The sequence below is a fragment of the Suncus etruscus genome, chromosome 9 (assembly GCF_024139225.1).
Source record: "Suncus etruscus isolate mSunEtr1 chromosome 9, mSunEtr1.pri.cur, whole genome shotgun sequence".
In the NCBI taxonomy this organism is placed as follows: Eukaryota; Metazoa; Chordata; class Mammalia; order Eulipotyphla; family Soricidae; genus Suncus; species Suncus etruscus.
In genome coordinates, this window is record NC_064856.1 from 83570744 (window position 1) to 83587455 (window position 16712).

At 39.4% G+C, this 16712-nt stretch overlaps 1 protein-coding gene across 3 annotated transcripts in view; it reads left to right on the forward strand.

Moving 5' to 3' along the window:
- KIAA1549L (KIAA1549 like) overlaps positions 1 to 16712 on the forward strand; it is a 311480-nt gene that overhangs the window by 201959 nt on the left and 92809 nt on the right. For all 3 annotated transcript variants that reach the window (XM_049780074.1, XM_049780075.1, XM_049780076.1), the window contains 2 exons: positions 2007 to 2158; positions 14859 to 15030. In XM_049780074.1, the coding sequence (XP_049636031.1) occupies positions 2007 to 2158; positions 14859 to 15030 (324 nt within the window). The remainder of the gene's footprint in view (positions 1 to 2006; positions 2159 to 14858; positions 15031 to 16712) is intronic.

Genomic DNA, 16712 nt, shown 5'->3' on the forward strand with positions numbered 1-16712 from the left:
AACACTGTTCATATGACAGTCGGAAAAAATATTCTGATCCCAATGAACTAGCCAACTTGCTTCAGAATACTCAATAAGGGATATCCAGGATCTAAACCCATTTCCCTGGCTCCAATTCCAAGTAATTCTTGGAAATTCTAAGAATTTCCAATTCTTGCCCAGCTGTGTCCTAAGGATACATTCTCTTTGCAAATAGAGGCCAGTATGTGTGTGGGAACTGTGCAGTGTTGACTGTCCAGGTACTGATAAAGGAATTCCTGTGACCTACAAAACTTCCCTAAGGGGGTTATTTATTCTTTAAAAACTGTATTGGAACACATTAACAGCTGTGGAACAATGAACCCTCAGCAGCATTAAGTTCTTTCACAGGTATTGCAACTGCCACCATTTTGTTTCTGAAAAGTTTTTATTCCTGAAGTCTTTGATTAGTCCTTTTCTTGGGCATCTATCCTTGACTTAACACTGGGTTTTTCGTCAAGTAACCCATGCCTTACCTGATTTTCCTTATCTGTTCTGTATTCTCCTTATCCTTATCCAGAGACCATTAGAGGCCAGTGAGAACTCATTCTGCAGTTCGATGTTACCCCATCCCCCATTCTTCCTGGTAACCTTACCAGATGGTATGACCTGCCCATATCTGGGAAGGGTCTTTGGTAGGTAGCAAAAGGATTACCTCAGGGGCAGGAAGGGGATTTGGAGGATTGGTTCAGAGAGATTCAGAAAGGGAGAAGGGGAAGGAGAGCTGACAGGATGGAGGTGAAGAAACATGTTAAGATGACAGGGCAGCTGGAATATGCTGCTTAAATTGTTAGCCTAGGTGGCTAGGGCCTTGAATAAAACTGATATCTCCTGAAACCTGATTGCTGTGAGTCTTTTCTTCGCTGCCTAAGATCTTCCAGCTGAAGGGAGTTACAGACGTGTGGCCCAGGCTGGAGGAAAAAGGCCCCTCCATCCATATCACACCATCATCCACCTCCATCCAGAACTCCATAATTAATCTTTTTTACTACATTCTGTACTTTTACTAGAGAGGATACCTCTGAACTAACAAGAACCCAGACATTCCTATGTAGGGACAGGAGGTCAACCACATCAGGGGAGAGGTTGTAAGGGGCTTTGAGATCTGGTAGAAAGCAGGGGTATTTCATCTTTATTTGCAGGAATCTTGCTGACAGATGAGCTGAGTTGCTCACAAAGGCCCTAGAAAGAGAATTGCTTTATGCTCTCTAAGGGGATGTTTTGGCATTTATGGTTCCAAAGAAGTCATTTCTAAGATCAGCTGTGGATTTTTATTTCTCTCTCAGTCTGTTCACACATCATTCTCTGTATCTCACTGTCATCAGTGGCCAGATCTGTCCCAGATAAAATGTGATTGTAACAACATGTTCTTATAGCCAAACTATTTCTCAGTCCTGGTAGATGGGCAGCAACAGGTCTCTAACTGGGTGGTAATTGGGCCAATGAAATGAAATAACATTCCCAGCCCATGTGAATTTTTGTCTCTTTAAGAATACAAGAATTGTTTATTGCCTTTGCTTGTTTGAGTGAAAGCCATGCTTGGACATCGTGTTTGTGTGTTTGGTGAGACATGTACTTCCTTCCCAATGGCCATGGTTTCTCAACTATCATTTTGTCCTCTAAGCCAGTGGTTGTCAACCCTTTTGCTGCCTAGCACTAATTCAAGTACAATCTGTGGACCTATAGTTAGTTATTAGCCACCATCATAGCCCAGTGGTTCCAGTCTGGTGCTGTACTTGAAAACAATTGCGGGGCCGGGCGGTGGCGCTAAAGGTAAGGTGCCTGCCTTGCCTGCGCTAGCTTTGGACGGACCGCATTTCGATCCCCCGGTGTCCCATATGGTCCCCCAAGCCAGGAGCAACTTCTGAGCGCATAGCCAGGAGTAACCCCTGAGCGTTACTGGGTGTGGCCCAAAAAAGCCAAAAAAAAAAAAAAAAAAAAAAGAAAACAATTGCTCTAAGTATTTCCTTTGCCTTCTGCATCCATAGTGCTACAGGGTGTGGACAATTCGCTGGTGGGCCTGCACAACCAGAGCTTTGCCCGGATCATGGAGCAGCGTCTGGCCCAGCTCTTTATGATGTCCCAGCAGCAAGGCCGGAGGTTTAAACGGGCCACCACCTTGGGAAGCTACACTGTGCAGGTGAGTGTGTGAAAGGCCAAAGGATTATTCAGAGAAAGATAGGGGGAAGGTGCTTTGTTCCATTGTTTGACTAAGCCAGTCAAGCAGAATAAGAAGTTATCAACATTGTTCATGGATTTGGGAGTTGAAAATCATGACCATAAAAACCATGAAGGAGAATGAGAATTTAGAGACTCTCTACATGGTCATAAGAAAAAGAGGGTTAGGAACAAATTCTATGTATGTGCAGTTACTTATTACCCAAAGTTGTTAATATGTGAGCAGAAATTTTCATCTTGTTTTATAGAATGAAGTGACACCTTTGGAGCTTCCATGTCTTTTACCACTCTTACTATGAATGGGGGGTATACTGATTAATGGTCAGAATTTTGTTCTCTTTATTTGGTTTTGTTTTTTGTTTTTGTTTTTGTTTGGTTTGGTTTGTTTTTTTGTTTTTTTGTTTTTTTTTTTTTTGGTTTTTGGGTCACACCTGGCAGCGCTCAGGGGTTCCTCCTGGCTCTATGCTCAGAAATCACTCCTGGCAGGCTCAGGGGACCATATGGGATGCTGGGATTCAAACCATCATCCTTCTGCATGCAAGGCAAATGCTTTACCTCCATGCTATCTCTCCGGCCCCATATTTGTTTATTTAAGCAGTTTATTTATTTATTAATTTATTGGTTTTGGGGCCATGCTCAGCGATGCTCAGGAGTTACTACTGGCTCTGTGCTCAGTAATCGCTCCTGGTAAGTCTGAGGGATCATATGGAATGCTGGAAATCGAACCAGTTCTATCCTGGGTCAGCTGCATGCAAGGCAAATGCCCTACCACTGTGCTGACCCCTGTTCTCTTTATTTGATCCATTTCAATGCACAGAGCCCTCCAGGTTCATGATGGACATGTGACCAGTCTAGAAAGCTGTATCAGGCATGACTGGTGCTTTGTCTTAGTTTCTTTGTCATTTCTGTGAATGTCAGTCTCTGAGTCTTTATTAAAGGGCAGCTCTTGAATTGCCAGAAAACATGTTGCCTGTGCTAAGGATGGCCTGTAGTGTCTGGGAATTAAGCAATAGTGGTAATGTAAAATACCCCAGCTCTTTCCCCTTTTGGCTTGGACAATTCTAAAATTTGTGTTTTAGGTATTTTCAGAACTTTCTTACAGAATTTAGTTTTTGTTTCCTACTGTGGTAAATAGACTAATAATTCATCCTTTGCTAGTTCACCCTCCTGTCACTTCCTTACATTTTCTAAATAAACTATAAATATGCAGTTCTCAGAACCTACTTATGAGGGAACCTGCTACAGATGGCCAGCGTTGCTAAGCAGAACATTCGTGAGGTCTGGGAACCTTTCACAGGGAGAGAAGCGGGAGCACAAGTGGACAAATATGAAATATGAAAATGAAATAAATGAGACCACGCAAAATGCATTGTATGGGGATCCATGTCCAAGGAATGAGAGACAAATTTACTGTTCAGCTGATGACATTTATAAGCACAAACTCTGGTATGCAAGGTGTCCTCAGGAAGAACAAAGAGCAGGAGAGCAGTACAATGGGGAAACAGGCCTAGAATTTACATATCAAAACGACTATCCTATAGGTGAGAAAGACCCCTGTTGAAGGGCAGTGAAACAAGAGCTAGAGATGTCTTTGGTTTAGCAAAAAGCGGTTTTTCAAGAAACCAGGAGGAGAGAGACAGAGATATTTAAGATGTTTATGTAGTTACCGGAAAATAGATTTTAGAGGGGATGGAAATAATTGTTTACCATCATAGAGCTAAACTCAGAAAAACAAACTGCTGGCGCCAGGTTATACTAGTTACAAATAAACTAACCAGCAGGGAACTTTTGGCGGGTTTTTGGTACTGACATTTCTTTGTAGGAAAGCTGAGGCTGGATTTCTATAGTGGCCAAATAAAGAGAAAAATGTAATGTTACAGCCATGTTGGAATTACCACCAATAATCCACGCAAAGGGTCAAATGATTGACTTCGCTAAGCAGGCCTTTTAGAAAATAATTCTTTTGGAGGAAGGCACTGCACCAGGGAAGGAAAAAACCACATCTGGTGCGTGCTTTCCTTAAATGGGAGGTAACAGGAACCCAACAAAAAGAATAATAATTTTTATCGTAGAAAATCTTCCTAGATCATTTGTATTTGTGGGTGGGTGTTGTATTAAATATTAGTTATAAAGTCCTTGATGGTGCAAGGATGGATGGATGGTGAGGCATTTTTCAGCCTGGCACCTGCAGTCCCTATGGCCTACTGGGGTCTGTTGGTAGCATGGTAATGCGAGGAAATGACCCACAACAGTCAGGTGAAGTTCAGGAGTTTTATTAAGGCCCTAACCACCATGTGCATATCTCACATGGCTTCTAAGATAACCAGCCTCTCTGCACCCACCTGTCTCTCTGCTCCATGTTCTGTTTCACCCTTCCCCAAGGCCACTTGAATTAACAGCCACAGACCACTCTCAGATGGCTGGTCTGACCATCAGGTAAGATTAGCATTTGGCCCTGGGGAGGGGTAACAGGTGGGGTAGAAAGTGGGTGGGTGGCTTAGGCCTAGAAATACTAAGGGGTACTCCTGGCTCTGTTCAGGAGTGGTCCCTGGAGGAGCCCAAGGAGCCATTGTGGTGCCTGTGATGGAAATAGGGTCAATTGCATGTAAAGCAAGTGCCATATCCTCTTTTGATTTAAGAACAGAACAATTTATAGACTATTCTAGTCAATCCACAGCCCACATATCTCGACATACTGATACAGATCCTGAATTGTGAACTTCTGATTGATAATAGACCACATCTAGTGTATAACTTAACCAAAACACACACACAAACACATACATGCACACACGCACACACATACACACAACGCAAGAATCACACTTTCTAAGTGGAAGCATTTGATAGGAAATTACAGACATTATCACAGTCTATGTTCTACATATTTTATGCAGATTATGTTCTACATGATCTAAGGTAGTTCTGGAATACAAATAACCCATATTATAGAATATGTAATTCTTCTTAAGTTGGATGGTATGCCAGCTGACTACAGAGCCTAGTAATAGTGGATGATTTTTGACCTCTTGTTCTCCTGGATTTAGTTTTGTGTCTCTTCAGTCTTTCAGGTCTGTGACAGCCTTGTCAAGAGCTAAAGTGATGATTAAGATCTTGTACCAGGTTTTTTATTTCTCCCTATAAACCCTGTAGTCTACTCCTTTTTAAGTAACAAAAGAAAGTTGTTGTGAGTAAAGACGATGAAATGTAATGGCCTCAGATTTAGGAGAGAAAGAATCATCCTATAATCCTGGTGTCATCTGCAAACCTAACAAACATAACATATCTACATATCCTAAAGTGCTCATTGAGATGATTTCTCCCTCATTTTTTCTGAGTACTCAGTGAGTACCCTTTCATTGCTCAGAAAGCAAATGAATCAAATAGAAATTTATTTCTGCAAACTCCTAATTTTTGGAGGTTGTAGGTCATATTCTAACATCACCCTTGAAAAACTATTGCTAGAACAATTCATTATTCTTTTTTTTTTTTTTTTTTTTTTTGGTTTTTGGGTCACACCCAGCATTGCTCAGGGGTTACTCCTGGCTGTCTGCTCAGAAATAGCTCCTGGCAAGCACAGGGGACCATATGGGACACCGGGATTTGAACCAACCACCTTTGGTCCTGGATCGGCTGCTTGCAAGGCAAACGCTGCTGTGCAATCTCTCCGGGCCCACAATTCATTATTCTATTGCAGTTGTATCAAGTTATTTGCTAGTCATTCACCTCTGTCTAATAATACTAACATTCTTCCTATCTCTTCTCTCACCATGGGCAAGAATACTATGCCCAAGTCCCTCAAATAAAATTTACTGTAAAACTTATATCATCTTTCTACCCAGAGGATTTTTCTTGCACCCAACTTAAAGATGAGCCACCTTCATGGCTATGGGAATTTAGACTTCTAAAATTTAAAGTTAGGGCTGAAGAAATTGTACAGAGAATAAAGTGCTTGCATTGTATACTGTCAGCTTGAGTTCATATCCAGCATTACATACACATGGTCCTCCAATCTTGGCAGGAATGATTTCTGAGTACAGAGCCAGGATTAATTCCAGGTGTGATCTCCCAAAAATTTTCAGAAATTTTTCTCTGGTGGTTATATTTGTAACATTGGCTCCAAAGAAGAAATAAGTATAACCAATAAGCATATTGTATTGAAAGGTCTGACTCCATTTATTATTAAAGTAAAGCAAGTTTTCACCATAGTAGGATACTGTTTTCACCCAACAAGGGTAATAAAATTTACTGTCTAGTGCTGAGAATGCTGAGAAATGACTCCTTCAAGCACAGTTATGACAATCTAGTTGGAAGTTGAGCATTTAGACAAGCCCTTACAGATGGTAAAAATTTTCTTTTCAAAATTCTTTTTAAGGACAAACATTAATGATAGAAGAGTGAGTGCAGTGTTTCTCAGCCAGTGTCCAGAAAATAATCCTGTTAGAGGCTCTGCTTGAGGCCAAGAAGCTATCTGACCAAATCCATGCAGGTGGGGCTGACTATGTCTAGATTCCCCCAGGGCTATCAATATTCCTAAAACTCTAAAAGATCTGCCTCAAGAAGTCATAATTCTGTTCAATATACTGTTCAATATACTGTTCAAATACTTGTTCAATATGCTGATTTTCAAATATTAAAGTTAACAATACCATGGTTTTTAGTTTTACCTTCTCTTCAACATTTTATTATGAACATTTTCAAATTCAAAAGAAAGTTGGAAATTTTATTAAATGAACACCTGTATACTTGTTATTTAAATTCTGTCATTAAGAGTATACTGTTGTGTTACCATATTACTATTGTGACTAGAGTTGTAATATAAAAACTGTAGCTGCCTTTTCTGCATTCTACTTTTGGGTCCCTACAGTATATTCCCAGGAGCCATATTGATGGGTCATTTGGGAGCTTAGGTTTTTTTTTGTTTTTGTTTTTGTTTTTGTTTTTTTTTTTGGTTTTTCGGGCCACACCGTTTGATGCTCAGGGGTTACTCCTGGCTAAGCACTCAGAAATTGCCCCTGACTTGGGGGGACCATATGGGACGCCAGGGGATCGAACCGCTGTCCTTCCTTGGCTAGCGCTTGCAAGGCAGACACCTTACCTCTAGCGCCACCTCACCAGCCCCATGGGAGCTTAGTTTTTAAGGTTTTTGTTGAGAAATATTCATTTTGTTATCCAAAATGGCTCTAACAGTCTACCTTGTATCCAAGAAGAGATGAGGGAATTAAGAAACTGTGGTATATCTACACAATAGAATACTATTGTATTGTTAGAAAAAAGAAAGTCATAAAATTTACTTATACATAGATGGACATGGAGAATATTAGGCTGAACAAAATGAGTCAGAGGGAGAATTAGACATAGAATGATTGCATTCATTTGAGGAATATATTTTTAAAATGTAGTATGATAATAATACCCAAGGACAATAGAGATAAGTGCCAAGAGGACTGGTCTGTAGTAGGAAGCTTATCACAAAGAGCAGGTTAGTGCATTTAGGTCAGAGAGAAGACAACTATGACAATGAGAATTGAAAATGATCATCTGGACAAGAACTGGATGATGAAAGGAGGTAAAGTGATACCCCTTTAGTAGCAATATTGCAAACTGCAGTGTCTAAAAGGAGGAAAAATGGAAGACTGGGAGAGATGTATTGGGGAGGGAATGTATGCCATAAAGGCAGGCAGGGGGGAAGACAGGGAGGCGAGGGAAGGAACCTGGAGACATTGGCAGGAAATGTGCACTGGTGAAGGATATTGAATATTATATAACTAAAACTCATCATGAACAACTTTGCAACTGTATCTCCTGGTTATTAAATTAAAACAATTATTAAAAAAAAGAGTATAATGTATTGAGCCAGAGAAATACTACAGCTGGTAGGGAGCTTGTCTTGTACATAGCTGGCCTGGGTTTTAGTCCCAACACCACATGTAGTTCCTCAGCACCTGAGTACCAGGAGTAAGCTTTTTTTTTTTAATTATTTTTATTGGGACTAAAAGCGAGTAACAAATCTTTCACAGTAATATTTAAGGTACATAGTGACAATGAATCAGGGCCATTCCCACCACCAGTGTTGTCCTACCTCCACCCCTTTTCCCAGCATGTGTCCCTTATTTCCCTTCTTTGCCCCTTGCCCCCTGGAGAGCTAGTGTAACTGTTCCCCTCTGTGTATAGCTTATTGTAGATAGGGTATTGAGTCTGTTGTTGTTGACTTTGGGTTTGGTGTTTAAGTCTGATCATTTTTTATTTCCACTCAGTGTTACAGCTGTTTGGTCCTGGTATCATTCCTTTTTATTTCCCCCCTCATTTCATGAGACAGGACAAGATGATTCAAGTTGTGTGGTTCTGCTGGAAGGAGACAAAAACAAAAAAACAAAAACAAAAAACTAGTAACTACCAAAAAAGAAAAAGCACCCAGCAGCAGCAACAACAAAATTACCAAATAATAACTACAAGAGTGAAAAAGAAAGAAAAAGAAAAAGAAGAAAAAAAAGGGAAGGAGTACTGGTGTGGCAAAGTTTTGTGCTTCCTTTTTTTTTTTTTTTTTTTGCATAGGTACAGTAAATATTGGGGAAATAAGAAAGGTAATTCCCTTGGCCTAAGAGATTCAGGGTTTCTCAGCCCTTGAAGCATACTGCCATGGGAACAACTACTGGCTCCATACATGCTCATTACCACACCCCCAAGGTCTTATTATGGTGCCAGGAAACTTTCCGCTCAGTTGTGGATGATAAGATCAGGCCTCTATAGCTAGAGATCTTGGTATTTGCACAGGTCATAGGACAAAGTCTAGAATAGAGTCTTTTTTTTTTCTTTTTTCTTTTTTCTTTTCCTTTCTTTCTTTTTTTTTTTTTTTTTTTTTTTTTTGGTTTTTAGGTCACACCTGGCAGCCTGGCTCAGGGGTTACTCCTGGCTCTATGCTCAGAAATTGCTCCTGGCAGGCTCAGGGGACCATATGAGATGCCGGGATTCAAATCCTTCTACATACAAGGCAAACGCCCTACAGCTGTGCTATCTCTCGGGCCCCTAGAGTCTTTCTTTATGGTTCTAGAAGTTCTGTTCCAGGAGTAAGCTTTGAATATCTCCATGTGTGTCTCAAAATTTACCCCTTATAAAAAAGATCACACTATGTTCTTATTTTATACTTAATAAAACATATTGGTTCTATATTTTTTTTACCTTCATTTATTATTGTTATTATTATTTTTATTTACCTATCTATTTTGGTCGATTTCTCTGTTTGGGTGTGATTATTGAAATCGTTGTTCCCAATTATACTTATTTTTTTCTCTTCTTTTATCTTTTTTCATTATGTGCTATACCATGTTTCTTATTTCAAGACCATGGCGTGTTTTTGGTTTGTTTGTTTGTTTTTGTTTGTCTTTTTTTGTTTTGTTTTGTTTTTCGTCTATTTTTTGTGGTGCTTATCGATATAGCTGGAGTCCTCACTGGATAATTGACACTTTTTTTTGGTACTGGTGGAGTGTTTCACCTTCTTTTTCTCCTTCATCTCCCAAATCGATGATGAGAGCCTCTAGAAGGATTCCACCCATTTTTGGAGTATTAGACTCTTACCCCAGTTTATATATCTTCTCTTTTTCCAGCAAAACCATGCAACTTGAACTAGCTAGTCCTGCCTACAGTTAGAGGAGGAGATAAGGGAGGCATCAAGACCAAACAGGTGCAAGACTACTAAGTAGTGGGTTGGATACAGAGGGGACCACATATTCTAGCCGCCCTGGGGGTGAGGGAAGAGTAAATGGGAGGTAGGACAAAAATGGAGGTGTAGGGAGGACAATTTGGTGATGGGAATCCCCCTGATTTTATGTAAATATGTACCTAAAATGTTATTGTCAACAATATGTAAGACACTATGATCAAAATAAAAATCATATTATTAAAAAAAAACATATTGGTTCTTTACCATAAGTCAATTTGTAAATTGTAGAAATTTCCATAAATTGAATCCTATAATATATTCACTTTTGTATGAAGCTTGTTTGACTCAATATAGTTTGCTTAAGATTTACCTATGTTGTTTTAATTTATTAGTTTATTCCTTTATTGCTAAAAAAATTTCCTTGTATGAATATACATAATTCATTTATCTATTCTCTTCTCCATCCATTTTGTTGATGAATTTCAGCTTATTCCAATTATTTGCTATTCCAATTAAAGCAGCTATGAATATTCTTCTTAAGTATATGCTTACATTTTTCTTAGGCATGTAAAAGTAGAGTTGCTGGTTTAATCCCGACTAATAAAAGTCTCCTCTGAATGGCCACTGAGAAGCGTTTCTCCAGAGAGGATTGCTGGCCAAGATTCTTTGGGGGGAGGGCTATATCCTGTGACACTCAGGGCTTACTCCTGGCTATGGATCAGAAATTGCTCCTGGCTTGGGGTACTATATGGGACATTGGGAATCAAACCCATCTCCATCCTGGGTCAGCTGTGTACAGGCACCCTACCACTGCACTGCACTATCGCTCCAGCCCCTGACCAGGATTTTTGATAGCAAAGGTGATATTTCTCATGCTTAGCAACAAATATTTATTTGGCCCAAATATGAATCTCCCTTCTGCTATTTAAGTGTTTATATGTTTGAGCTTTTTACTCCAAACATAAGGATTTACACTGGCAAATATGGCCTTGATTAAATTTCTCTTTATTTGGAAAACTCAGCACCAAAAAATACTTAAAAACAACTTTATTTCTCATTGTTTTCTAAATGCTGTTGCAGTTTTAAAGAGAAAGAAATGTTTTGCTTTGGGAAAATTTCTAAAGGACTTTGAGTACTTTCTAATTCTTGCTTTAGAATTCACATTCAAAGTTTTGGCCAGGAAATAGCATTGGGCTGTTGAGAAAAACTTTACCAAGTATAGATTTGCATCTCTTTCAGATAAACTAATTTTTTCTAAAACCTATTTCTTAGTCAGATCTAAGGAAATTAGTTATCTGTATTAGCCACTAAAACAAAACTTGTTACCTCAGGAAACAGAAAGTGTACAAAATTCCCTAATCTACATCAGTATTGACATCTGGAACCTAGCCAGACAGAAACTGCTTTGAGATGTTAAAATGTATCTTCTCATATTGTTTTCCAGAAAGGCTGGACTAGATGGCATTCCCACCAGCAGTGAATGAGAGTTCCTTTCTCTCCACATCCCCACCAGCACTGATTGTTCTTGTTCTTTGTGATGTGTGCCAGTCTCTGTGGCATGAGATGGTACCTCATTGTTGTTTTGATTTGCATCTCCCTGATGATTAGTGATGTGGAGCATTTTTTCATGTGCCTTTTGGCAATTTGTATTTCTTCTTTGAGGAAGTGTCTGTTCATTTCTTCTCCCTATTTTTTGATGGGGTTAGATTTTTTTTTCTTGTTAAGTTCTGTCAGTACCTTGCATGTCTTCAATATTAGCCCCTTATCTGGTGGGTATTGAGTGAATAGTTTCTCCCATTCTGTGGGTGGCTTTTGCATCCTTGGCAATATTTCCTTTGAGGTGCAAAAGCTTCTCAGCTTAGTATATTCCTATCTGGGGGCCGGGAAGGTGGCATTAGAGGTAAGGTGTTTGCCTTGCAAGCGCTACCGTAGGATGGACCACAGTTCGATCCCCTGGCGCCCCATGTGGTCCCCCCAAGCCAGGAGCGACTTCTGAGCACATAGCCAGGAGTAACCCCTGAGCATCAAACGGGTGTGGCCCAAAAACCAAAAAAAAAAAATTCCTATCTGTATCTCTGCTTCCACTTGTTTGGAGAGTGCTGTTTCCTCCTTTAAGATGCCTTAGTATCAATGTCATGGAGTATTTTATCTATGTGTTGTTCTATATACCTTATAGTTTTGGATCTGATATCAAGGCCTTTAATTTATTTGGACTTGACCTTTGTGCATGGTGTTAGATGAATGTCTGAGCTTGCTGTTTAGCAAGTGGCTGAACAGTTGTCCCAACACCACTTGTTGAAGAGGCTTTTCTTGCTTCATTTTGCATTTATTGCTAATTGGCTGTATGGCTGGGGAACATTCTCTGAATATTCAAGTCTATTCCATTGATCTGGGGGTCTGTCTTTATTCAAATACCATGCTGGGTTTTTTAAAAATAATTTTACTGTGATCAAAATGATTATTAATCTTTCACAGTAATATTTAAAGTACATAGTGACAGTGAAATAGGGCCATTCCCACCACTGGTATTGTCCTTCCTCCACCCCTGTTCCCAGCATGAATCTCATATCTCCCTCATTTGCCTCCAAGACTGCTCCCATATGATCCAGCTATACCACTCCTAGGGATGTACCCTAGGAACACAAAAATGTAATACAAAAATCCCTTCCTCAAACCTATATTTATTGCAGCACTATTTACAATAGTCAGACTCTGGAAACAACCAAGATGCCCTTCAACAGATGAATGGCTAAAGAAACTGTGATACATACACACAATGAAATATTATGCAGCCATCAAGAAAGTCATGAAGTCATGAAATTTTCCTAGAGATGGATGTACATGGAATCTATTATGCTGAATAAAATAAGTCAGATGAAAAGAGATAAACAGAGTAGTCTCGCTTATCAATGAGTTTTAAGAAAAAATAAAATACATTATTGTAATAATGCCCTGAAATAATAGAGATGAGGGCTGGAAGGACTGGCTCACGATATGAAGCTCACCACAAAGAGTGGTGAGTGCAGTTAGAGAAATAACTACACTGACAACTATCATAACAATGTTAATGAGTGAGAGAAGTAGAATGCCGGTTTCAAATACAGGTGGGGGAGTGGAGGAGGGAAATGGAGGACATTGATGATGGAAATGTTGCACTGTTGAAGGGGGGTGTTCTTTATATGACAGAAATCCAACTACAATCATGTCTGTAATCAAGGTGATTAAATAAAGATACTATTTTTTTTAAAGATTATTTTCTTTCCATGAAGGAAACCTGAGTTCTATTTCTGGCTCTACAAAAATAAAATAAAGTGACTATACCAAAAAAATAAGTAAAATAAAATTTATCTTCTCCCCTTTTTTTTATTTTTTGGCCACACCCAGTGATGTTCAGGGATTACTCCTGACTATGTATTCAGAAATCGCTCCTGGCTTGGGGGACCATATGGAATGCCTCGAACTGTGGTCTGTCCTAGGCTAGCACAGGCAAGGCAGATGCCTTACCACTTGTGCAACTGCTCAGGCCTTTATCTTCTCCTTTTAACTCTGGATTTTTACTTGAAATGTATCTATTTATCAGGTCTGAATACCACCTAGAGCCAGGTGAATTGTTTTGCAGATGCCTCCATTTACAAGGGAATATGTTGTACTTTGCATAGAAACAAATGTGAGCATTCTTTTCATACCTGTGACCAGCAAAATCCCACATATATATCCCTGATTCTTCGCATTAAAATTAGAACACCTCATACTCCCACATAACCTTGTGTGGTCCCTCATTTCTTCATATTTCACCGTCCATACACTTACTTTCTTAGAGGAAATTCAAAGAAATTTTCTAACATAATCAGACAAAGTTAGTCACAGCATGCTGGTTCATAGCTCTTGTATCTGTTAGTTCTATAGGAAACTGTACTGTTCCAAAGTGTACCACTTATATTCTCTACCAAGTCCTTGTTGAATTCTAGTTATTCTATATCTTCTTCAATACCTCATCACAATGTACATCCTAATTCTTTTAGCCATTTTCTAGGCTTCTCACAAAAATAATTATTGTTCATTCACTTATACTACTCTAATATTTCAATATATTAGAACTCAGAATTTTCAGGTTTTTTGTTATTTGAATAAATGAACATTTTTGTAATCATTTTAACATCCTATATATTATAATGATGTATGTTTTATTTTTTATTTATTTATTGGTCATACCCAGCTATACTCGGATAGCCTCTTGTTCAGCACCTAAGGACCTCTCCTGGTGGTACCCCTGGTATCATATCATACTAGGGATTGAATCTGGGTGACTGTGTACAAGGCAAGCACTCTATCCACTATATTACAGAGACATTTTTGATCTTCCATATGTAATATTTTTATTTAGTTTTAATTTTGCTCATACCCAGAGATCTTAAGGGTTACTCATGACTCTGCACTCAGAAATCACTCCTGATGGTACTCAGAGGACCATATGGGATGTGATGGATTAAACCCATTTGGTTCAAATACCCTCCCTTCTGTACTCTGGCCCCAACCCTTATGTCATTTTTAGGTGCTTTTTGGTACTGTGAGAAAAAGCTATAAAGGTTATTTTAGGAAAAGAACTTTGATTTTTCAAGTATTCTTTGATCTGAGATGGTTCAAACTGCAGATGTTTATGCTCATTGTTGTTTTTTTTTTCCTGCTGGCAATTTGAAATTAGATATCTTGTTGAGAATAACCCATATGCCCTGAAATAATGTGAGAGCCTATTTTCAAATGAGGCCAGAGTTCCCTGGAGTCTGGAAGACATCTCTACCTCAGCTTTTTTTGTCTCCGTCCTTATAGGATTCTTCCCAGATGTTCAAAATACTTTTCTCTGGATAGGAAAATATACAGAAATTAAAGTCTGAAATAGTCTTTGTGGATCCAAGGAAAGCTTCAATACTGAAGAGCCTGCACATTGCTGAGGTGAGAGCTGGGTTATTATCAGACATAAACACTTCTTTTCTTTTTCTGAAAGATGGTCAAGATGCAGCGGGTGCCAGGACCCAAAGACCCAGCAGAGCTAACTTACTACACCCTGTACAATGGGAAGCCATTGTTAGGCACTGCAGCTGCCAAGATCCTCAGTACCATTGACTCCCAAAGAATGGCGCTCACCCTCCATCATGTTGTCCTTCTGCAAGCTGACCGTAAGGGGCTCTCTTTCCATTTGTTATATTTTGCCATTAAATGCATCCTACAAATGAATGTGATTCTGAAAGCCATGATAATAGGCTCAGAGCTAAATGTATTTTTCTTCAAGAAGGTTTTTATCTCTGCTGTTTAAAGGATTGAGTGGGGAGTATGTGTGTTTTAATTGAGTATATTAAGATATTTTGTCCTCAAGCCATACTCAACTTTTCTTCCAGATAGAGTTTAGCAAGCAGCTAGGAAAATATCCATCTTGTATATGTTGGCTATGAAATGAAAGATAATTTGAATCAGTAAGCATTTATAGAATCCTATATGTACTCAGTAATTGATGCTAGAGTATCTATAGTAGACATGGCTTGAGTCTAAGAATGAGGCTCAATTGGTAGATGAAATGTTTTGCTTATGAAAATCCTTGAGTTCACTCTCAGAATTGCCCTGACAAATGTCCTAGTAAACAAAACCAGAAAACAAACAAATAGGCGCAATAAGAGTAGATTAAAAACCTGGTTTTTATCTTCAAGGAGTAGAGAAAGAATTAATGCATATATAAAGGAGTAGACCTTGGGTAAGTGCTTTGAGGAGGAAGCAAGCACAAGATCAGCTGAGTGAGAATTTTCTCTGAAGGGGCATTGTGAAACAATGGATAGAGAATGGTTATTAAAAAAAATAACTGGCGGGCCGGGTAGGTGGCGCTGGAGGTAAGGTGTCTGCCTTGCGAGCGCTAGCCAAGGAAGGACCTCGGTTCGATCCCCCGGCGTCCCATATGGTCCCCCCAAGCCAGGGGCGATTTCTGAGCGCATAGCCAGGAGTAACCCCTGAGCGTCAAACGGGTGTGGCCCAAAAACCAAAAAAAAAAAAAAAATAACTGGCTTGGAATGAAGTGGAGACAGGTGGGTAACTGGGAAATTGCTGACAGGAGATGAACACTAGTGAAAAGATTGGGTGTTGAAACATTGTATGTCTGGACTCAACAATCAACAACTTTTTTCTCTTTTTGGGGTGGTGTGGTAGTGGTGCTGGTGGTGGGTGGGGGTGGGGATGTGGTGGGGGTGGGGGTGGTAGAACAATCAATTTTTAAACTCTGTATCTCATGGTGATTTAATAAAAAAATTAAAAGAAATAAAACTGCCTTGGGCCAGAGTAGGTACAGTGTGTTGGGCATTTGCCTTGCATATGGTGGGCCAGGGTTTAATTTGTGCAACCTGTCCCTTCAGTCTTCTAGCAATGATCCTTGAGCCCCAAACCAAGAGTAAGCCTTTTTGGTTTTAGCCAAAAGAAACAAAAGCAAGTTTTACATTGTTCCAAAGGAATTATGTAGTACTCAATGCTTTATGTGGATTTTTCTCACTTTTTCTAATGGGGAAACATTCACCTCCAAGGTAAGATGAGAAAATAGAGCAAAATTAAAATAATTTGACCACCATCACAGAATTAGCATTAGGTGGCCAAGATAGAATTCTGGAACAGTCTTCAAATGTATGTCTTTCCATTGTTTTATGCTAAGATTTCAGCAGAAATTTTGCGTTCCAGAACAAGATACTAGGAGCTTGAGCAAAAGATGGGTGTGAACAGTACCAAGTGTGCTTGAGCAATAAGAAGTTTTCATTCTCTGAGGTGTTGAAAAGTAGGGAGGCATTGTCAGTATTAGAAAGGTAGAGAAAGGGAGACACTTGGAAGG